A 25,000-nucleotide genomic window follows, 5' to 3' on the forward strand; every position below is an offset into this window, starting at 1 on the left:
TATACAGGCAGTCTTCAGTATTATTCCAATTATGTTCCAAGACATCGTACCTTTTTCTAAACAACCACTATGGTACGATAAATTTGGTGATGCTGGGAAATGAACGTTAGAGGTAGCAAAGAAATTTTAACATGCCATTTTTCTTATCTTTCTGTGGCTTTAATAGTAAAAATTGTTGTTTTGGGAGACATAAAAAAGATCTAGTGTACAACTGTCCACTACATAACCATCATCACCGTCATCATTATCATTGTCAATCATCATCATCATTATCACTGTCATCATCACTGCCATCATCAATTTCATCATCATTGTTGTCATTTATCATCATCATCATTACTGTTGTCATCATCATCACCATCATCAGTTTCATCATCATCACTGTCAATCATCAACATCTTTTATTTCACCTTTGGAGGGGAAGAAGGTAAGTGGTACCGACTAACTTGAATACACACCAACATTACTAAGTTTACAGTGAATCCGAGATACTTAACAGATGGTACTACGCAGAAAAACACCCACAGCTTCTCTCAGCTTATGAATATTAGCCAGCAGAGAAAAGTGAGGAAAAGAAACGATGAAATGCTAATCTACAGGCTGAGAAACACACTAGCCCTTTGTAGTTCTGGAATCTCAGCCAGTAGAGGAAACATGAGGAGTAAAGTGAAATTCTAGGTGAACTTTTGTCCCCGAGAATACTGTACCTGATGGATGCCACTAAGCTCTTGATGCTGTCGGAAACACTCTTGCTATGGGTTGCCAGGGACTGCCAGGTTGGAGGGTCCTTGGGGTTCACGGCCAGGCTCTTGGCGGACTCGATCATGGCGCAAGACCCGCTGATGATGGACTTGCCGGCCGATGTGATGGGCTCCTGGGCTTGCCGGGCCTTGGCGGAGATTTTGGCGGGAACGGAAGCAAAGTCGGGGGAGTTGGCGAAGGTGCAAAGGTTGTCAACTGCCTCAAGGAGTGGCTTGGTGGCGGTGCTGCATCGGGCACGGTTCTCAGGGCTGTAGTCCTGGTCCAAGGCTTTGAAGAAAAGAACACTCGGTAAGGAAGAAATATACATCATGACAGAAGAAGAAACAATCAAGTACAGAAGACACACAGCATGACAGCCAAAGAGACAATCACATTTTGGATGTTACCTTGACATAAGAAAAAATTCAAATTCACATCAGCTGAAGAGGACTTACTTTTCTCTACAATTTTTAAGGAACTGTCAAATTATATTCTTCAGATGATCACAGTTCATTACTCAACACTTGCTTCTACTTACTTTTTATCTCCTTGACTAGATGGGCGGTAGCATTGGCAACATCCTTGGCAGACTGCACAAAGTGTCTCTTGGCCACAACATTGGTGGTTTTGGCCGATGCAACACGACAGCTGTTGCAAAGAGCACTGGTGTGCTTGGCGATGATGGTGGCAGCACTCAGAACTTGTTGCTGGTTGCTGTTTGGATCAGTCAGTGTCTGGCAGGCAGTGACAATGGCCTGGTAGGCTCTGGCAAACTGTGACTGGTCCACCAGGCCAGGCCGTCCTGCCACACTGGTTGGGTCCGACACTCCAACAAGGTAGGCAGCCTGGGAAGCACTTTCCACTAGGCCACAAATGGCCTCACTTACATCCTTCACCGCATGGCCAAATTTATCATGTTCTAACTTCTTGGCGTGGTTGGCTATGCCAGTCATGGCGTCACCTAGGCTCTTGGAGCGATCCATGACTGTGTCCAGACACTCAAAGTACGACATATCAGTCACAGCCTCAGATGGATGGTCCAGCAGGGGTCGCATGGACTGAATGGCCCTCACAGCACTGTCACATTCCTTCTGGCCCGGGGCTGCCGAGGTGCACACGTTGATCAGGTTGTTGATGGAGTCAGTCACTGCTCGGGCCGCACTTGCCAACTGATTCTTGGCATTTGGTGCGTTGGGGTCTGCTGACACAGCCTTGGCTGACACCAGGAGCTTTGATGATGACATGGACACACTCTTGAGGCTGACAACAATCTGTCCCTGAACTGCCTGGTCTTGGGCAGTGCCAGCCATCTCCATACCAACACCCATCAAGTTGCCAAAGGCACCAGAGAACTTCTTGGATGAGGTGGCCAGGTGCTGTGTGGACATGCGGGATGACGTGACCACCTCAGACGTGACGCTGTTGAGCTCAGCCGCGGCATGGCTCAGTTCTGTCTGGAGTTCACCGTATGGCTTTGTACTTGGAGGGAACCTGCCTGCATCTAGATTATTAGTTGACTCTGTGATACTCATTATGGCATCATCCACATCCTTCTGGCCTGGTAGGCAGTTGACAGTCTGGTTGAGTGCCTGTGACACTCCCTTGGCCACCTGAGCCAGTTTCTGTTGTGATGCTGCATCCTGTGGTCCCTGTACCACAATCCTGGCCTCCTCTATTAGTTCAGATGATCTGATCATCACTACATGTGCGGCCTCAATCAGACGCTCCCTCAGTGTGTGGTCTGTTGAAGTGGCCACCACTCCACGTACGGCTGAAGAGAACTCCTTGAGGGCTAGAGCTGTGTCTCGGGAAGCTATGCCAGTGAAGTGCTGATTGCCCTGGGATGCAGAAGTAAGCAGCTGCGCCATAGTGGATCCAACTGTCTTACTGGAGTTGCTCAGCTGCTGTGCTGCACTCTCCTGGGTCTCCCCAGGCAGAGGCCTCAGTGTGCCCATCTGTGCAGCCTTCCTCAGATCACTGAGGTCATCACTCAGACCCTGGATGGCATCAAGAGCCGAGTCAATTTCCAATGACCCACATGCTTCCTGAGCCTTGCCAATGGCAGTTCTTAGGTCAGCCAGGGCCTGGCCAAACTGTTTGGATGAATTGTTGAGCTGCATGGCCGAGGCCTGGTCAGAGACAGTGGGCAGTGCAGCCTTCACTGATGCCACCATTTTGGTACCTGGCTGCAGGAACTGGTTGCATGAATTGATGAGAGCCAGTTGGGCACGGGGTGAGTCTGGGGTGTTGATAGTGCCCTTCACGCCTTCCACCAAACGAGGAATAACATCGGCAACGGCCTTGCAATCAGCAATGAGCTCATCTTGTGTGCTGGGGCTGGTGTTGTGTGGGCCAGCACCCTGAGCTGCTGCCATGCACTGGGTGCCTGTGGCTGCTGCATGCTTGGCTGCATTTTCAAGACGCTTGATTATCTTCTTTTTGAGGGCATTGCCGGCCGCTGCATTAGTGGCTATTCTCACATTTTCAACTCTTTCCCTAAGAATCAGTTGTCTGGCTTCATCATTGGGATGAGAGGCACACTGCTTGGCGGCCTCCACCATTTCAGCAGTTGCATCAGCAAGTTGTTTGGCTGCAGCAAGTAATCTGTTCTGTAGATCAGCATCTCCCTGACTCTCTGCCTCAAACTTGATGGACTGGATGAGATGTGAGGTGGCCTGGGCGAGGATCTTGGCTTGCTTCACCATCTCAGGTGCGTTACCCACAGAGGCAAACACCTTCTCACTGGAGATCAGGATGGTCTCCACAGCCTCATCGTGGACACTCAGGCGGCCTTTCTGCTCCCCGGCAGTCTTGATGTGGTTGAGGAGGTCGTTGAGGGCACGGGTCACCTCTCCTGCTGCCTGTGAGAGGTCGCGCAGCAACAGTTCATCCTGAGTGGCTCGCTGACACACCTGCACCATGCACTCTACTGCCCGACCCACCTCCTTGGCAGCCTCAATCAACTGACTCTGGCAGGCAGGACTGTCAATGGTTGGTGCCACTACCTTAGCACAGGCCACCAGCTGGGAGGTGGCCAAGGCACACGCTGTGGCTGAGTTTATCACCTTGTTCTGCAGCTCCTGGTCCTCACACCTTGAAGCCACTGCCTTGGCCTTAAGGATCAAGGCAGCAGTGGTGTTGGCAACAGCCTTGGCCATACCCAGCAGGATGTCTTGGGTTTCATGATCAACATAAATATCAGCTGACTGAAGGACAACACTGGATGCCTCTCCCACTTGTGAGGCAGCTGTGAGAAGACCCTGTCTTGGCTCCTTCCTCTCTGGCTCAGCAGCAGTCAGCAAGTCAGAGAAGGCGTGACACAGGTGCTTGGCTGCAGACAGCAGGTTGTTGGATTCGTTATCTGTCTCCAGCAAGGCAGCGATCATCTTGACACCCTTGGTCATCTCTGGCAGGTTGGATGTGATGGTGTGGATGGCTGCACCCACTGCTGTGTGGTCCACTTCTTCATGTACAGCTGCAACAACAAACACCATAAATTACAACACATCCAATATATAACATATCACTACTTAGATAATTCCATATTGTCACAGTGCCACTATATACAAGCTCAAAGTAAACCAAAATATTACCATGTCAATAAGAATATAAAACTTACAGAACAGCCCAAAATTTCATACATCAACTACAAAATGGGACTGCAAAGAAAACGTTAATCAAAGTACAATATCCCATCTCTATCCTGCACAAAATTACGTGTGGAAAACTACTAACATGAGGTGAGAGTGACAACTTCAGCGGTGGCAGCGTTCATGGCGGCAATCTGGCTGGTGACGGTCTGTTTGTTGGAGTCGAGGGTGACCTGCTTCCACTTGACTGACGCAGGATCAGTGCCAAGTTCAGGAAGGACGGCCTTGGTCTCGAGATTCTGTACACACTCCTCGATGGTGACCTGACCCGTCTCGATGGTGGATACGAGGGCTTTCTGTGGCTTGCTGAGGACGCTTGTAACTTGTGGGTGCTGAGCCTGTCATACATGTAGAGTAAATATCAATAAAGGAGCCTCACAAGTTTATTTATCACTAACCAAGCCCACACATAGAAAAATATCAATAAAGGAACTTATTACACATTTATATATTATTCACCAAAGCCCACATATACAGAAAATATTAATAATGAAGCCTTTCACATATCTATTATTACTCAAGCCCACATATAAAGCAAATACCAATAACTGAATAAATGAACCAGTCACAGTTAGCATTTATCATCAAAGCTCAGCACACAAAATAAATACAGTAAAAGTCCTCCAATCCAACCACCAATAATCCAAATATCCCAATACTCCAAATTTTTGAAGGCGGCATTTTTTGAATTTTTCTGGTCTTTTTTGAATATTTCTGGTCTATTTTTTAAATTTTCTGGTCTCTTTTTTAATTATTCTGGTCTCTTTTTGAATATTTCTGGTCTATTTTTTATTTTTTCTGGTCTTTTTCTAATTTTTCTGGTCTCTTTTTGAATTTTTCTGGTCTCTTTTTGAATTATTCTGGTCTCTTTTCGAATATTTCTGGTCTCTTTGAATATTTCTGGTCTCTTTTTGAATATTTCTGGTCTCTTTTTGAATATTTCTGGTCTCTTTTCGAATTTCTCTGGGCTTTATCTGAGGATTTATCTGGCTCGGACTTGCCCTTGGATTGGGATGTACTTGCCTAAAACTTTTCATCTATCCTTCTATACATTTCTAGTGAGTAAAACAATAACCCATATAATCTTAAGTGTTTACTGAATGATCTATCTTTCTATCTATCTATCTATTGCCAGATGTCTTAATCCCGTCAGGGGTGGCCACAAATAAATCGCCTCCATGCTGCCCCTTCCCCTGCCATTTCACTGCCCTGCTCCCAGCTCACACCCCCCTCTCTCATATTCCTCTCCACTCCATCGCTCCATCTCATCCTTGGCCTACCCCTCCCTCTCCCCCCCTCCACTAATGATCATGTACATATTTCTGATGTTTTCAGAGGGTCCCTCCCAGTAGTCTCACACACACACACACACACACACACACACACACACACACACACACACACGCACACACACGCACACACTAAAGTCCGAAAGATCCTCCGTCCCCTGCCATTCAGATTACAGGACTTTTACTGTATTAAATAACATCTAGTATTTATTATTACCCAAGCCTCTTAGACACACATATGACTGGCAGTTCATACAAAAAGACATGTTTACAAAAAGACACTTAGTTTCCTTTCCCAATATTAATAAAGCAGCTTTGTTCTTACTGATGCATTACTTTACCAGACATAACCTTAATAAAGCACTAATTGTCATGATGCATAAACAAAACTATACACTCTTCACTTCAACTTGGCCCAAACTTGCCACCCCTCCACTGACTGTCGAGTTGTAACATAAGATTAACATTAGAATACGATGCTAGTCACGAAGAAGTGCTATGGAAAAGAGGTAGAGCTGCAGTATTGTTTATCCATTAGGCTAAGTGTAATAAGCCATAAAAGGATGAAAATCTGGGCCAAGTTAAGGTGAACGGACTTTAACAATCTTGAAAATCTAGGTGAACAGACTAAATAAGATGCTAGTCACAAAGAAGTGCTATGGAAAGGAGGCAGAGCTGCAGTATTTTTTTCTTCCATTAGGCTAAGTGTAATATGAAACAGAAAGACAAAAATCTGGGCCAAGTTAAGGTGAATGGAGTATAACAATCTTGAAAATCTGGGCCAAGTTAAAGTGAAAGAACTTGACTATCTTTACTTCATGCATTTGTGGTGTCCATGCTTACACCACTGGGAGAGCTGGAGCTTTGACACCTACTTGTAATCTTAGCACTCCAAGATTTGGAGCTTGTAAAAAAGAAAGAGAAATTCAGAGTAAAAATGCTGTACTTCTGAAATACTGTAAAGGAATGTGAGTTTAAACGGGGCTGAAGACAGACGGACGCCATCTTGGAACACCATTCGGCATACCTCTTCCCTCATCAGTGCAGCTTTACCCAAACCTAACTCAAATGATCATAACTTCATTTATTCAAGCCTACAAATACCTAGCTTACTTAAGTAGAATTAACTTCAGCAAAATTTACACAACCTAACCAAATTAATCCTAACCTACCTCTCTATCTATTGCCAGACGCCTTAATCCCATAGGAGGTGGCCACAAACAAGCTGCCTCCATGGCACCCTGTCCCCTGCCATTTCACTGCCCTGGTCCCAGCTCACACCCCCCTCTCTCATGTACCTCTCCATCCCTCCATTTCATCCTTGGCCTCCCCCTCCCTCTGCCCCCTCGCCATACTCACATACACTCTCCTCGTCAGTTTCTTGTTCTCCATCCTCTCCACATGGCCAAACCACCTCAGTGTATTTCTCCTAATGCTTTCTATCACATCCACATCCACACCACAACGCTCCTTCACTTCCTCATTTGTCAGTCTGTCTCTCCACGTGACTCCACAGGCTCCTCTCAAATAACTCACTTCCACTGCTCTCACTCTTGACTTGTGTCCCTCCAACAAGGTCCAAGCTTCACTTCCATACGTTAGAGTTGGTATCACAATACTGTCATGTAGTAACTTTTTCACTTCCATGCTCACTTCCCTGTTTCCTATCATTGCTTTCAAAGAACCAGCAACCTTTCTTCCCTGCTGTACCCTTTCAAGCACTTCACCCTCTAAACTTCCACCCTTGCTCATCACACTAAGTACTTAAATGCACTCACACTTTCCTAACCTAATTTTCCTTAATCTAACCTAACCTAATCTTAACCAGCTAGTTTTGGCATTTATAAGCTGTGACACCATCATACTGCAGTGTGGGGGGGTTCCAGCATTCTGTATAAAAGCCATATTTTCCTTACTGACGGACTCTCTTTATACTTCACAACACACTTCTGTACATTCAATAGGTTCCTGCATCAACTTTTTTCCCCCTATATAACTGGTGGTCCCACATCCTTGAAGTATACCACCGGAGGGGGCTAGCCATGCTGTACACGACTTTGAGTGATACTGACCAATGTTACTTTGAATGATGAAACCTTCACTGGGTTTGTTTATTTTAATGCAGATGAAACAGAAGATGGAGACAGGAGCTAGACAAACTCCCCCCCACCCTATTTACTACATACATTACAAAAAGCATTTGCAACAGATGCTTACAGAAGGTGCTCATAATTGCTTAAATTAAGATATGAGCTTATTACTCTCACTGTTTGATAGTTGGGTGTAATTCCAAGAGTTTACCCTTTATTTACGGGCAGTTCCACACAGAAGTATTGTCCCAATCGCCAAATCATGTTTCACAGTGTCCACATTTTTATCCAACTACCAAAAATCTAATCAAGCCATATTTGAGTACTTGCTATACATCTTCACCTGATGCCAATGTGTAAATAAAAGGTCATTGTGGCCATAAAAAATAATAATACCGTAATAATAATAATAATTTTTAGAGGAGCCACGAGAATGATTGTTAATGATCCAACTCAACCCTCCTCTACGGGTGGGTCCACAGCAGATCATGGATTCCGCTGCGTAAGGGCGAAAAATCCCAGGAACCAGATTCAACAGCCGAAATAGAATATCATCTGACTGTGGAGCTGTGAAGAGGCCTTTAAAATACAGCATTACATTCCATCTGCAGTGGAAGGAGTGCTACTGATCTATCTATCTATCTATCTATCTATCTATTGCCAGACGCCTTAATCTTGTAAAAGGTGGCCACAAACAAATCACCTCCATGTCGCCCTGTTCCCCGCCATTTCACTGCCCTGCTCCCAGCTCACACCCCCCTCTCTCATATACCTCTCCGCTCCATCCCTCCATCTCATCCTAGGCCTCCCCTTCCCTCTCCCCCCCTCCAACTCACTCGCATACACTCTCCTCGTCAGTCTCTCACTCTCAATCCTCTCCACATGGCCAAACCACCTACCGATGCTGTATTTAATTTGAATGGGGAAGGGAGAAGGGAGGGACTTCAAATTAACCTAGATATAATTTAAATGGGTCCTGGTGTTTATACAGTATGTCAGATTATACATTTTTTTTTACCTTTAACCTGCTTGAGGAAATTATAGATGATCAGTAACATATTTTAAATGATCCAGTACCATCCCAGTCACCACACATTAGTATCACAACTTCTACTAATATTTTAAACTACAGAGTGGCAACATAGAGGCAGCTACAGCATGTTAATAAGCAGAATTGTCCCTGCTCTGCTCACACTAACAATTCAACAGCATCCAAGGTCAAAGCAGAAAGGGAAACTGAGCTACATCAATCCAGCAGACAGTAGGCAGATTAAAACTGTTTCTGCTCTGCTACACTGATGATTCTAGACTGAGAACGACTGGGCGACATCAATCCAGCAGACAGTAGGCAGCAGAAGTGTCCCTGCTATCCTATATTACTGATTCACCTGCTTACAAGGCCACAGCAGGGGGAGAAACTTAGCTACATCAATCCAGCAGACAGTATGGAGATTTCAATTGCTCCCGCTATCCTATGTTATTGATTTACCTGCTTACAAGGCCACAGCAGGGAGGATTATATAACTACATCAATCCAGCAGGCAGTAGGCAGATTTTTAGAGAGACTGGAAACAACTTAACCTTTTTCTTAGGCAGATGATCCGTTACGAGTGGAAATGTTGGATGAGAGAGACGGGTCAGAGCTAGTTTTTTTCTCTCTCTCTCTCTCAATTTTTGCGCTGTACAATTTGAAGCTTTAACCTGTGTCTCTAACTCTCTATCTCAAGCTCTGTGTCTCTCTCCCACCCAAAATTCAAAGCTCTATGCCTCTCTCCCACCCAAGAATTCAAAGCTCTATGTCTCTCTCCCACCCAAGATTCAAAGCTCTATGTCTCTCTCCCACCCAAGAATTCAAAGCTCTATGCCTCTCTCCCACCCAAGAATTCAAAGCTCTATGTCTCTCTCCCACTAAAGAATTCAAAGCTCTATGTCTCTCTCCCACCCAAGAATTCAAAGTTCTCTGCCTCTCTCCCAAAGATTTCAAAGCTCTAAGTGCCTCTCTCTCCTCCAAAATTTCAAAGCTCCAACCCGTCTCTCTCTCTCTCTCTCTCTCACCCAAAATTTCCACTTCTTTCTTAAACTGCAAATGACGTTGAAATATTTTATGCACTCTGACCATCACAGCTAAAAAAAATCAAAACAAGTTCAAAATGATATAAACCATTTTTCAAAATTAACAACTTTACTGGTATACTAGAACACAGGATGAAGACACCAATGAACTAGTCTATGTTAAATGGCACAAAACACGCACACGATACACCTACACAATACACGCACACGACACACCTACACAATACACTTACATCCGGTATATCCAGCTGAACAGGAACGGAACAAAAATGGTACACGTATATGCAAGTAAATTATACACATGCATTAGTACACATAAAACCAAAATCAAAGAGAGACAAGATAAAAAATAAATAAATAAAAGTAGCAATAATAATAATAATAATAATCACATATGTACAGCAGCATAATTTAGTAAAGGACATAAAAATGCTTTCAAAAAATGGCAACAGAATTTCAAACTTTATTACTGAGCAAAAGAAGCTTGTGTTGAGTAATTAGGCTGGTCGTAGAGATACGATGTTGAATAGAGCTGGCTGGTTAGAGATGAGATGGAAGCAGAGAATGAGGCTGAGAGAAGAGTGGTTATATTTTACTCTAACTTGGCCTGAAATTCCCATCTCCCCATCTTGAATGCTGAACTGTAATAGATTAACACTTGAATATGATGCTAGTCACAAAGAAGTGCTGTGGATGATTATATTTTTACTCAACTTGGCTTGAAACTGCCATCTCTCCATCTTGAATGTTGAGTTGTAATAGATTAACACTTGAATATGATGCCAGTCACGAAGAAGTGCTATGGAATGGATGAAGAGACAGTATTATCTATTTCTGCCACTGAGTTATATAAATAATCTACAAAGGATGAAAATCTGGGCCAAGTTAGGGTACAGGAATTTGAAACAAGGTGGGGAGGGAAGAGAGAACTGAAGGTAACAGGGAAAGGGAAGGACAGTATCATGAAGAACCATATCATTCATATACACCAAGCCCTCATTTTTCAATCGATCATTATTCGACAATTCCTTGTTTCAATATTTATAAATCTATACCCTTTTTCGTTATTTGACATGGTTATTTCCGCCATTTTGACAATTCAAACCACGTGCTGCCATACAGACCAGCTGAGCTGCCTCAGTCTCCTGCACTCTGCCCTCATGATCGGTTGCTTCTTCATCCGTCTGCATTTCTATTTGACCACATGGAATACTACAGCACTACCATGGCTCCACCCAAGACCCCTTCTGTTACCCCTGTCAAGCACGTCATGTGCTCACCAACCTGAGTGAGTGTTTTGCCATCACATGGTTGGGTGACGATTGCACCAATGATTGACAAAACGCCCTTAACACACGATACTGTTTTGGTGCCAGTTTTACATACTGCACATGTTAGTTTGCACCAGGTTAGGTAGTTTATAATCATTGGGGGGTCTTGGGGGTGAAGCCCCCCAGTCAGGTTTCAATGCTTCCAGTTAGGTTTCCACAGCTAGTTATGGTTTTAATATGTATACAGTACTTTTGAGTTTGTCTGGTGTGGTGACATCATGTACAGTACAGTCGGTGGGATCAGCAATAAACATGCTATCGAGGGTGTTCAGGCGGCTTTCTGTAATATCGATGTACGTATAATTCATTTGTTCTCCAATACAGTATTTTTTTGACTGAAAATCAAATGTCAGTCATCTGAGATGTATGAAGTACGACAATAATTTTCCTTGAGGAAGTAGGTCTATGAGAAACAGCTCAAATCTCTGAGTCACTTTCATTCATACTTTCCAGTATTTTTTCCATCTTTACTATTTTTTGAATGACAAAGGTGGTCAGGAACCTGACCCCCCTATTTCTTAACAATCATATGGGAAAAATAGGGTCATTATTCAACCAATTTGTTATTCAATCACGTTTCATGGAACGCATCTGTCGAATAGTAGGGGAAAGGTGTTTATATTAAGAGAACAACTCTCCCTTACAGGTGAACAGGGGAACGAAAAAAATAATAATATTAATGCATACACAGATTGGAGGGCAAATCTGACTAGTAAACAGAACAGTATTAAAATCAGTATTGTTTTTCTGATGGCAAAAACGAAAGGAAAATGCACTGCACTTGATATAAGATTTCTTATATTGTTAAAATCATACGTTCTCTTGCGTACAAAGGGGTGTGGGGTGTGATATGGAGAGACAGTAGTAAAGGAGAAGAGATAGTAATGAAGTGAGAGGTATGACAAGGAGAGACAGTAGTAAAGGAGGAGAGATATAGTAAAGCAGTGAGGGGTATGACAAGGGTAAATATTAGTAAAGCAGTGAGGGGTATGATAAAGAGAGACAGTAGTAAAGGAGAAGAGATAGTAAAGCATTGAGGTATGACATGGATAAATGTTTGTAAAGAAGTGAGGGGTATGATAGAGATGGTAGTAAGGCAGGTGAGATATAGTAAAGCAGAGGTATAACAAGGATCAATATTGGGAGAGAAGTGAGGTGTGTGATAAGGATAGATATTACTAAAGCAAGAGAGATGTAAGCAAAGCCGTGAGGGGGTGTGATGCGCTGGCCCCGACTTACCGAGGGGGGTTGGTGGCCAAGGCTGATTCGGCCCTCAATGGCGACGTTCTGTCCGTACGGCATGGAACCGGTGTTGATATTCTGAGCACCTAACATGGGAGACGTCACTCAGCACAACAGAACACAGCGTAACGTACTATACAACAACATAATATAATAAGCACTCACATGGATGCATTAAATATAATCATGAATGAAAAAATAAAGTACAGTACAGTCAACCCCCACTATTTGCTGGTTTGTCATTCATGGGTTTGTGTACTCACAGATTTTTCGGGGGAAATTATCTTAAAAAAATTCACAGGTAGATATATCCTGCTTTTTCCACAGCATTATATGCGGTGGTTCATAAGTGATTTTTTTTGCTCAACCAGAGCTCATCCCGCCATGCAGTACAGAATATTCATCATTCAATGTCCATCACGTACTGCATGGCAAATGCTTATCATCATCATCATCGCATGGGTCAGCACACTGTTCCCAGAAAGGCTTGTGTAGCATCCTGTATTGGCTTTATAGAAAGTATTAATGTAACGTTGGGTCTGGTTAGTACTTGGATGGGTGACCGCCTATGAACACCAGATGCTGTTGGCATAACGTTCTCCCTACGTGTCAAGTGGGGTTGGTGGAGGATTAGTGCCCCTCCCTGTAAAACAATTAACTCTAAGCCCTTGGCCACCCCGTTTGGGATACATGGCATCTGGCAATGATGATGATTAATGTGCCATAAAATGCAGATATCATAATGGCTCTGTAGGTAATGGTAATGGCAACAGTTAAAACTCTGAAACCAGTGACTTTTGCTGAAGGTATGGTTTATTTATGGATTTCACCCATACACGGGGGGGCATCTGGTACATAGTCCCTGGGGGGGTTGCCTGTACAGTAAATCCTCATGCCCTAAATATAGCCAAGAACAGGAAATAAATTACAGTAAATCCTCATTATACATCCTGCTCTTTCCTTTAGCTAATTCACCGTAATCTCAACTTGAAATGAACGGATCTTGAATTTGGCTCTCTCTTGTATTGTTTTTTTCTTGGAAGGAACGGTTTGTGGGCTCCTGGCCTTTGGTTCCTTCTTTCTTGCATTTAAAAAAAATAAAAAAATGAAATTGAAAAAAATGAAAATGGCTGTTAAATTTAAACTGCTATAGAGATAATTTTGCCACATTTTCAAATTTAAACTGTGAGCTGTGGGAAAAAATACTGACATTTTTAGAGTCCCTGGCATATAATGAGGACTTACTATATATCATGCATCTAATGAACAAAATGTAGCTTCAAGACTGGCCACGTAATATATGATCTGAAAATAATAAAGGTGAGCAAATACGATCACAGGCATATCTCACAATCCACTACTGATGCAAGGCCCAAGACCAGAATATTGAGCTAGATAAACGTTTAGCAAAAGAACTGATAATAATACTATCTATCTATCTATCTACCAGTCTATCTGTGTATCTCTCTTTCTCTCTCTCTCTCTAACTAACTATTTATCTATGTACCTCTCTCTCTCTCTCTAACTAACTATCTATCTGTGTGTGTGTGTGTGTGTGTCTCTCTCTCTATCTATCTACAGCCAGATGCCTTAATCCCATAAGGAGTAGCCACAAACAAATCACCTCCATGTCCAGTGAAAGAAGTGATAATGCTACTATCTATCTCTCTCTTTCAATCTAACTATCTATCTATCTATAGCCAGACGCCTTAATCCCGTAAGGGGTGGCCACAAACAAATTGCCTCCATGTCCCCCCGTCCCCTGCCATTTCACTGCCCCTTCCCCCTACCTTACACCCCCCTCTCTCATACATCACTCCACTCCATCCCTCCATCTCATCCTCGGTCTCCTCCTCCCTGCTTTACTAAATCATCAGGAAGTAAAGTATGACAGTACTTATATTTTTTTACTATGCACAATCACCTCATGAAGGATTTTATTTACAGTACAGTACTAAAATACAGTCAAACATCTAGAAAAAATACCTCAAAAAACAACAGCCTCTTATAACCTATCTATCTATTGCCAGACGCTTCAATCCCGTTCGGGGTGGCCACAAACAAATCGCCTCCACGTCGCCCTGTCCCCCACCATTTCACTGCCCCGCTCCCAACTCACACCCCCCTCTCTCATATACCTCTCCACCCCATCCTTCCATCTCATTCTCGGCCTCCCCCTCCCTCTTCCCCCCTCCACCTCACTCACATACACTCTCTTCGTCAGTCTCTCACTCTCCATCCTCTCCACATGGCCAAACCACCTCAGTGTGTTCCTCCTAATGCTTCCTGTCACATCCACATCCACACCACAACGCTCCTTTAATCTTTATATCCTCATTTGTCAGCCTGTCTCTTATAACCCATTTGTGCAAAAAATGTGCAAAATTTTCCTTGTGAACTATAGGATAAGGGACTGAATAGGGAGGCTGCCAGAGATCAAGCAGTATAGAAAGCTGCCATTAGGTGACCAAGGCTGACACATACAAAACCTCAAAGAAAGTGTCGAAACCTCAAAGAAAGAGTGTCAGATTATCAAAAACTCTGTGCCATATATTTTACGTAATAGTCTTTATAAATGAAATGAAACAAGTAATCTAGCAACTGGGGGAGTGCCACAACCTCAAAGAAAGAGTGTTAGAATGTCAAAGAAAGTGTTGGAACCTCAAAGAAAAAGTGTTGGAACCTCAAAGAAAGTGTTGGAACCTCAAAGAATGTGTCAAAACCTCAAAGAAAGTGTCAAAACCTCAAAGAAAAGTATCAAAACCTCAAAAAAGTGTCAGAGCCTCAAAGAAAGGGTGTCAAAACCTCAAAGAAAGGGTGTCAAAACCTCAAAGAAAGGGTGTCAAAACCTCAAAGAAAGTGTCAAAACCTCAAAGACAGAGTTGGAACCTCAAAGAATGTGTCAAAACCTCAAAGAAAGAGTGTCGGAACTTCAAAAACTCTGTGCCATATTTTTTACCTAATAGTCTTTATAAATGAAATGAAACAAGTAATCTAGCAACTGGCAGAGTGTCTGAACCTCAAAGAAAGAGTGCTGGAACCTCAATAAAAGAGAGTCAAATCCTTTATACAAAGATTCTGTACCATATACTCTACTTACCATTGGCCCCAGGTCTGACCACGGCTGGCTTGGCGATGGATTCTTCTTCAAACTTCTGTGCCCCTCCAACAGAGTCTCGATGCTGGAGGATGCTCGCCCTGTTCAAGAAAATTATCATTATTATTATCATCATTTATCATCATTATTATCACTATCATCATTATTGTCATTTCATCACTGTCGTCATCTTCATCACCATATCATCGTTGTCATCACTGTCATTGTATCATCATCATCATCACCACCACCATCATCATTGTCATCACTATCATTATGCAAATCATCACATTATCATCACTGACATCACCACTACTATCATCATCATCACCATCACCAGTCATCTTCATCACTGTCGTCATTTTCATCACCATATCATCGTTGTCATCACTGTCATTGTCATCATCATCATCATCATCACCACCATCATCACTGTCATCACTATCATTATGCAACTCATTATCACTATCATCACTGTCATCACCACTACCATCATCATCACCATCATCATAATTCCCACCAAAGAGGTAGGGACAGGTGACCTAACACGAATACACCTGGAGTACTTTGAAAACTTACTGATGGTGCGTCTGTCATAATGATGCTGTGAAACTTCATCCCATGAGTGGATGGTGTTCGGTAATACCAAACAGGATGACGGAAAAGTACATAAACTAGATGATGGGTTCTGTGTAGCCTGAAATGATAGATATAATAAGGAATTCAAGCTCCAACCTGTCTCTCTCTCTCCCACTCTACATTCTCACCTGTCACATGGACCATCTCCCACCCAATTACATCAGTGCCACCACATGAAGGTATCTCTCTCTCTCTCTCTCTCTTATCTCTCTCTCTCTCTCTCTCGTACCACATGCTCAAAGTAAAATCCACGTTAACTCACTTGATTGGGGAAACCATGTCCTCGACCATAGCAGAGCCGTCGTCACCCTCGATGCCGATGTGGTCCTTGGCTCGCTGTTTCTTGAGGATGATGTCAATGTAGCCGGCAATTAGCTGGGCAATCTGTTCACCTTCTGTCGTCTGCACGGAGTAGTACTGATCTGAGTAGTCACCAAAGTCTGCAAAAAGAAAGAAGAAAATCACAATAGTTTGTCACTCTTACAGTTCTTCTCAATAGCGTGGAGTCAAAGGCTTTTCGTCTCATTAACTCTCCTCCTTTTACTGGCTCCCTTCAACCTCTGTCTCTTCGCCACACTGTTGCATCTTTATCTCTTATCTATCACTCCCTTCAACCTCTGTCTCTTTGCCGCACTGTTGCCTCTTTATCTCTTTTCTATCGCTCCCTTCAACCTCTGTCTCTTTGCCGCACTGTTGCCTCTTTATCTCTTTTCTATCGCTCCCTTCAACCTCTGTCTCTTTGCCACACTTGCATCTTTATCTCTTTTCTATCGCTACTTCAATGGTCACTGCTCCTCTGAACTGTCTGCTTGCATCCCTCCACCACTACGGCGGGCACGAAGCACCCGTCTAGCAACAAACTCTCATCCCTTTCTGTCCAACTCTCTAATGCAAGAGTTAACCGCTACTCCCAGTCCTTCATGTATGCAACAGGTCAACTCTGGACCTGTCTCCCTCTATCTGTATTTCCTACTGCCTATGACCTCCAGTCTTTCAAATGCAGTGTGTCCAGGCATCTTGATATGAATAGATCTTGAAGTTGGCTCTCTGTTAGCAAGTTTTTGTTTTGTTTTTTGTTGGAGGGAACAATCTTGTGGGCTTCTGGTCTTTGGTTCCTTCTTCCTTGCATATTTAAAAAAAAAAAAAAAAACTACCACTAGCAAGAAGAAATCAAGATGGATAAATTATACATCATATCTACATACATACAGTATTTACAGGCATACACACTCACAAGCATACATACTCACATGCATACATACTTAGGCATACATACACAGCCATACACACTCACATGCATATGTGCACACAGGCATACATACTTAGCTGGCACCAATCATGTTTTTAGTGTATATAAATGATATAAACAGTAACACTGGAAATGAGAGCTATCTGAATATGTTTGCAGATGATGCAAAAATACAAAGGAGAATTACTAACACAGACTCTTGTAGGGAGCTACAAGAAGAATTAAATAAACTTCATGAATGGAGTAGTACATGGCAAATGGAATTCAATGTGGACAAGTGTCATGTAATCAAGTTTGGTAAAAGTGGAAAAAGACCTGATTGGGATTATAAGTTAGGAAATAAAACCCTATACACATCAGAAAGAGAGAAAGACCTAGGTGTGATTATCAATAACAGACTATCTCCGGCTGACCACATCAGCGAGAAGGTACGGAACATGTATACACTGCTTGCAAATGTGAGAATAGCATTCACATACATAAATGAAGACATGCTAAGAAGGATAATAACATCATTCATTAGACCAACCCTGGAGTATGCATCAGTAGTCTGGAGTCCTCATCTCAAAAAGCACATAGACAAGATTGAAAAAGTTCAAAGGGCCGCTACAAGATGGATACCAAGCTTAAGGGACCTAAGCTACGAAGAAAGACTAAATAAACTGAATCTACCAACACTACAGGAGAGAAGGAAAAGAGGTGACATGATAATGCTATATAAATGCATATCAGGGAAGGAGAAAATAGACATAAATGATTACTTAACATATGGAGAAGCATCAGCAAGAGGACACTGCAAAAAACTGCATAAGAAGAGAGGTGATAAAGACGTAAGGAAATTCAGTTTCCCAAACAGAGCAATTGATTAATGGAATGCACTACCGAATGAAATAGTGTGTGCCAAAACAATTCACAAATTTAAGGATATGTACGATAAATATGGTTTAAGACACGGGACAGTACGAGCTTGACTCATTCCTGTAAAGATACAATTAGGTAAGAACAATTAGGTAGGTAAGAACACAAACATACATACTCACACGCATACACACTCACAGGCATACACATACAGCCATACACACCCACAGGCATTCACACTCACAGCCATACACAGTCACAAACATGCAAACTCACAGGAATTCTCATTCACAACCATACATACAGCCATACACACAGGCATACATACACACTCACAAACATACACACTCACACGCATGCACACTCACACACATACACACTCACACACATACTCACAGGTATACACACTTAGGTATATATACAGACAGGCATACATACTTGGCCATACTTACACAGCCATACACACTCACACGCATACACACAGCCACACACTTCCACACGACACATACCAAGCGTGAAGGTGTTTGGAGAGGCAGCCCAGCGTCGGACCGTCGTGAGGGGCCAGGTCTTCAGGATTTCTTTGGTCTTTTCATCCAGCCTCAGGACCGATTCTTTGGTCACCCCTAGAAGACGCGGGACCAGCTTGTTCTTGCCCTTCATCTTCTCCTTAACCAAGAAGAAGGTCACACCGTACGTCTTCAGGGAACGCGCCTCTTTCACATACCTGGCCTGCAGGGTTGAGTTTGGCTAGGTTAGGCTGGGGAGGACTTGGTGGAGTTTGGGTTAGTTTGGTGTGGCTTGGTTTGGTTTGGTCTGCACTGGCTTGGTTTGGTGTGGTGTGGTGTGGTGTGGTGTGGTGTGGTGTGGTGTGGTGTGGTGTGGTGAGGTGTGGTGTGGTGTGGTGAGGTTTAGTTTGGTCTGGTTTGATTTGCCTCGGTCTGGTTTGGTTTGGTTTGGTTTGGTTTGGTTTGGTCTGGTTTGGTTTGGTTTGGTCTGGTCTGGTTTGGTTTGGTTTGGTCTGGTTTGGTTTGGTTTGGTCTGGTCTGGTTTGTTGTAGTTTAGTTTGGTCTGGTTAGGTTACATTAGATAAGATTTTATGAACTTAGACCAGTTCAGAATTGACACAAGAATGCACCTGGTGGATTAAAGATGAGCTATACACAACCTCCCTTTATAAATACACTCAAACCTCGATTTAAGGGACCTCCATTTAAGGGATTTTGGATTTAGGGGATTCCATATTCTACCTGACAAACAGACAAGACCATTCAAAAATGATACGTAAAGTCTAGGTTATACACATTAATGTTTCTTTATACAGTACCCGTAAAATAATAATTAATATAAATAAGTAAGTGAAACAATCATTGCATTTCAAAATAAGATTGTTTTTATATGTGGTAAAACAATGGACATTTTCAAGTAAGGGATGAGTTGCTTCCCCATTTAGTCCTTTAAATTGAGGTATGAGCGTACAGTATTTACCCAGTACTCACACCTGCCCCAGTTATACATGTACTGCCCTTTATAATTACTTCCCCTGTATCCACACCTGCCCAGTACTCACCTTTGCCCCCAGTACACCACACCTTCCCAGTACCCACACCTGCCCAGTACTCACCTTTGCCCCCAGTACCCACACCTGCCCCAGTACCAACACCTGTCCAGCCCCAGTACCAACACCTGCCAAGTACTCACCTTTACCCCCAGTATGCCACACCTGCCCAGTACCCACAACTGCCCCTGTACTCACACCTGCCCAGTACTCACCTTTGCCTCCAGTACCAACACCTGCCCAGTACTCACACCTGCCCCAGTACCCACACCTGCCCAGTACTCACACCTGTCCAGTATTCAACACCTGCCCAGTACTCACCTTCGCCTCCAGTTCCGTTAAGCCGACATACGCCTTGTGTTCGTGAAATATCTTCTTCTCTATTCCCTTCGCCTTGACGTAGCTCTGTGGCAAGAACTCCTTTAGGCTGAAATAAGAGGAATATATGGTACTTGAGGGTATGTGGTTTGGTCATGTGGAGAGGATGGAGTGTGAGAGACTGACTTGGAGTGTACGTGAGGTGAAGAGGGGGATAAGGGATGTGGGGTCTGAGGATGAGATGGAGGGATGGAGTAGAGAGCTATATGAGAGAGGGAGTGTACATTGAGGAGGGGGAGGGGGAGACTGTGAATCAGATGAAAGGGATGGTGTAGAGAGGTATATGAGAGAGGGGGAGTGTAAGTTCAGGGGAGGGCAGGTGGGGACAGGGAGGGGGAAACCAAGGATGAGATGAAGGGATAGTGTAGAGAGGTACATGAAAGAGGGGAGTGTAAGTTGGAGGAAGGGTAGGGAGGGAGAGAGAGGGGGAAACTGAGGATGAGATGGAGGGACGGGGGAGAGAGGTATATGGGGGAGGGGAGTGTACGTTGGGATGAGGGAGGGAGATACCAAGAATGAGATGAAGGGATGAGGTAGAGGGGTATATGAAAGAGGGGAGTGCAAGTTGGGGGGAGGGCAGCGAAATGGCAGGGGACAGGGCTGTATGGAGGCAATAGATAGACATTTATATCCACACTACAATGTTCTGTGTACACTGTTAATCTATTCAGTATGATCCATATAGTTTTAATTATATTCCTGCTACCAAATATATCTATCAGTTGTTTTCTACTATATCAATCAGTTGCTTTCTACTATATCTATCAGTTTTCTACTATATCTATCAGTTGCTTTCTTCCTATGTTTATTAAGCAAGGAATAAACTCCAACCGCCCCTTGGAAGTAAACCCTTATGGACCACATCCGGTTAAAGCACCTAAATCCACTAGAAGCACCAGGCATCCATCTGAATATAAGATACCACCCAACGTAGTAAAAAACAAGAACTCAAAAACCGAAAATGTACTCACTCCAGAAAGCCAGTCTTGTGCTTAAATTCAATGTAATTCCTAAACTGCTTATGACACTATTTAGAGCACCGTAACCCACTAAACCACCAGGCATCCACCTAATTATCCAGTACAGTACATGACAAGAATTCATAAGCCATGTGGAGGGGTTGGAGAGTGAGAGACTAATGAGGAGAATGTATGTGAGTGAGGTGGAGGTGGGGAGAGGGTCGGGGAGGCCAAGGATGAGATGGAAGGATGGAGTGGAGAGGTATATGAAAGTGGTGGGTGTGAGCTAGGAGCAGGGCTGTGAAATGGTGGGGGACAGGGTGACATGGAGGCGATTTATTTGTGGCCACACCTTATGGGAATAAGTTATCTGGCAATAGATAGACAGATACAGTAGACAGATAGATAGATAGATAGTATATAACAAGAATTCATAGGCCAAAAATGTACTCACTCCAGGAAGCCAGTCTTGTGTTTGGATTCAATGTGGTCGCCAAACTGGATCTGACACTGGATGCCAGCAAGTCGACAGGCGAGTTCCACCGTCACTGGGTGTGTTCCATCCAATATGGCGTCGCGGCACTGCATGGGAGAAGATGAGAAGTACAGTGTTTGAGTATTTATATATGATGGAGAATGAGGTATGAGTTATAAGGGAGTGTTCAATAAGCGTAGGGAGTGTTAAATGAGGGCAGGGAGTGTTATATGAGGGTAGGGAATGTTAAATGAGGGTAAGGAGTGTTAAATGAGGGTAGAGAGTGTTGAATGAGGATAGGGAGTGTTAAATGAGGGTAGGAAGTGTTGAATGAGGGTAGGGAGTGTTAAATAAGGGTAGGGAGTGTTAAATAAGGGTGTGTTCCAACCACTAAGGCACCACAATACTACACAGGTGAAAATAAGAAGCATTCAAGTATTTAAAACTGATGAGGAATGAAGTATGGGTAATAAAAGAGTGACAAATGAAACTATATTCCTTCTGTATGACTGCGGTGGTAGTGATGGAGAGTGACACCCTTACGGAATGACATACAACTGGATAATTCTGCTGCCCAGTTATAAAATTATCCCTTAACTCCTTCCCTATCACCTGAAGAGAGGATGGCAGATTGCAGCAGAGGGGCAACTTCAGCCTAGAGTCCACTGGGTTATGTTCGGATAAGGCTGGGACGACTACAATGAGAAGTACAAAATTATACACCAATTTTATCAGTTCTGCGATTCCTTACACTGTATTTTCCATTCTCCCAGCCCCATGCAATGTATTTTCCATTCTCTTAGCACCTTGCAATGTATTCTTTATTCTCTTAGCACCTTGCAATGTATTCTTTATTCCCTCAGCCCCTTGCAATGTATTTTTCATTCTCTTAGCACCTTGCAATGTATTCTTTATTCTCTCAGCCCACAACTCACCTGAACATACAGAAGACCCAACTGGACTGGATCGCTGGAGTCGATGTTTTGGTCCGAGAAGAAGTACTTGCGGCGCAGCAGAAGGATTTCCGTCTCGTCAATGCCCTGCTCCCTCAACGTCTTGCTGTGATCCACCCAGTTGACTGCGTAAAATAAATGTACGTTACTTTGTGTCTCTGGCTGTGTGTGTGTGTGTGTGTGTGTGTGTGTGTGTGTGTGTGTGTGTGTGTGTGTGTGTGTGTGTGAAATAAGCCACAGAATCATTCACACACTCAAGCCCTCAGAATCAGGACTCAACCTCAAAAATATAACACCAGCATCAACAAGAAAAAAACACAATAATATACAGTTACTTATTCCACACACACACACACACACACACACACACACACAAATACTCACTCTCGTCATCCGTTCGTAATTTCTTCTTCAGCTGTTCCATCTTGGCGTCGCGTTCCTTGTCTCCCTCTTTCTTCTTCTTGAGCGTTAAGGTTCCGAAGTTTGGTTTGTTCTCGATCTCCTCCTGTTCTACCTCGTGCACCAGGGAGTACTCATCGTGGTTCATGATCCCTGCACAGTGTACATCAGCATGAGGGAGAGTACAGTACAACAGTGTAGATCAGAATGAAGGAGAGTATGGTACAACAAGACAGTATATATATGCATGAGGAAGAGTACAGTAGAATGCAGTGTACATCAGTATGAGGGAGAGTACTGTACAACAACATATTATATATCTGCATGAGGAAGAGTACAGTACACAGTGTAGATCAGAATGAAGGAGAGTACGGTACAACAACGCAGTATTTATCAGCATGAGGAAGAATACAGTACAACAGTGTAGATTACCATGAGGAAGAGTACAGTACGCAGCGTAGATCAGAATGAAGGAGGGTACAGTACAACAGGCTACAAATTGAATCTTTAATGGAGACCTTGGGTCTGGCAGCATACAATCAAGTATAGTCCTTTTATAACACAATGAAAGGCTCTGAGGACTCTATCTATTTACAGCCAGACACCTTAATCCCATAAGGGGTAGCCACAAGGAAATCACCTCCATGTCACCCTGTCCCCCGCTATTTCGCTGTCCTCATCCCCCAACTCACACCCCCCTCTCTCATGTACATCTCCACTCCATCCCTCCATCTCTATAATCCTCAGCAAAGCACAAACCTTCCCCCATCACTGACACCAAGGCACTGAATTTCATATGCAAGTGTGGAGAGCAACTACAGCCAAGGGGAAATACAGCAGAAGGGAAATTTGGTAGTGACTGCTGTAGATGTGGGTATGTGCAGAGTAATCGATATGGGTGACTACTGTAGTTCCCCCCCCCATCCCAAGGAATTGGGTCACTCTCAACAACTTGAATATTAACTGTTATGAAGTAGGAATGGGTCTCCTTGGTTCCTAGTCAAATTCATCCTTCAATCTGACTACACCTGGCCATCCACTAAACTGACATAAGGTTACAGATCCTTGGCAAGTGAAAATGAATGAACTATAGTGTATTTACTTACCAATGGACCTTTGTTATGAAGAATGAATGAGTCTCCTTGGTTCCTAGTCAAATTCATCCTTCAATTCGACTACCCCTGGCCATCAACTGAGCACACACAAGGCTACACATTCTCGTCAAGTGAAAATGAATGAATTATAGTGAGTCTGCTTACCAATGGACCCTTGTTATGAAGTAGGAATGAATCTCCTTGGTTCCTAGTCAAATTCACCCTTCAATCTGACTACACCTGGCCATCAACTAAGCACACACAAGGCTACACATCCTCGTCAAGTGAAAATAAACGGATTATTGCTTGTTTCCTTACCGATTTTCGTACAGATGACTACCATGAGCTGTGACACTGGCTGCGAGTCATCTACCAAGAGTGTCTTAACTGTGCCGTCCAACATCCGCACCTTCAGCGTCCGAACCTTGCGTCGGTACTCAATTACATCCTGGGGGAAAGGCACACGTTAGTACACAAACTGATTGTGTACACCATCGTCATCAGCATTTGCAACAAGAGCAGCATTTTTATCATCATCATCATCAGCAACATCAGCATTATCATCATTGGCAAAACATCATCATTATCATCATCACCAACAACAACATTATCATCATCATCATCATCACCAACAACATCAGCATTATCATTAAACACACACGCACACACACACACACAAACAACACTATTCATAAATTTAAGGACATGTATGACAAAAATAGTTCAACACATGGAACAGTATAAGCTTGACTCACTCTCTCTCTCTCTCTCTCACACACACACACACACACACACACACACACACACACACACACAGGCTTTGGCTAAATAACGATGGATAGCTGTGGGGTTACTCTCAATTCAAACCGAACTTACCTGGTCATGGAGAAGATAGTAATTAAGGTTACGTCCAGGCTCTAGCCACACA

The 25,000-nt window shown here is 43.4% G+C and overlaps 2 protein-coding genes across 2 annotated transcripts in view; both read right to left on the reverse strand.

Moving 5' to 3' along the window:
• Positions 1–23,075, reverse strand: part of rhea (Talin_middle and talin-RS domain-containing protein rhea) — a 64,999-nt gene extending 41,924 nt beyond the window's left edge. The window contains exons 1-11 of the mRNA XM_080271912.1: positions 22,964–23,075; positions 22,562–22,704; positions 21,606–21,733; positions 20,136–20,241; positions 18,769–18,988; positions 16,415–16,592; positions 15,517–15,614; positions 12,414–12,502; positions 4,477–4,729; positions 1,280–4,216; positions 708–1,029 (exon numbers count right to left, since the gene is read on the reverse strand). Coding sequence (XP_080128038.1) covers positions 708–1,029; positions 1,280–4,216; positions 4,477–4,729; positions 12,414–12,502; positions 15,517–15,614; positions 16,415–16,592; positions 18,769–18,988; positions 20,136–20,241; positions 21,606–21,733; positions 22,562–22,704; positions 22,964–23,003 — 4,514 coding nt within the window. The 5' untranslated portion in view covers positions 23,004–23,075. The remainder of the gene's footprint in view (positions 1–707; positions 1,030–1,279; positions 4,217–4,476; positions 4,730–12,413; positions 12,503–15,516; positions 15,615–16,414; positions 16,593–18,768; positions 18,989–20,135; positions 20,242–21,605; positions 21,734–22,561; positions 22,705–22,963) is intronic.
• A 1,277-nt stretch (positions 23,076–24,352) lies between these two features.
• LOC145399346 (talin-2-like) overlaps positions 24,353–25,000 on the reverse strand; it is a 95,086-nt gene continuing 94,438 nt past the window's right edge. Inside the window, exons 4-5 of the mRNA XM_080272001.1 lie at positions 24,949–25,000; positions 24,353–24,520 (exon numbers count right to left, since the gene is read on the reverse strand). The exon at positions 24,949–25,000 is cut by the window's right edge and continues 43 nt beyond it. Of these exons, the coding sequence (XP_080128127.1) occupies positions 24,353–24,520; positions 24,949–25,000 (220 nt within the window). The remainder of the gene's footprint in view (positions 24,521–24,948) is intronic.

This window comes from Coenobita brevimanus, chromosome 48 (assembly GCF_032717465.1).
Source record: "Coenobita brevimanus isolate Jiangsu-jjx chromosome 48, ASM3271746v2, whole genome shotgun sequence".
Classification (NCBI taxonomy): domain Eukaryota; kingdom Metazoa; phylum Arthropoda; class Malacostraca; order Decapoda; family Coenobitidae; genus Coenobita; species Coenobita brevimanus.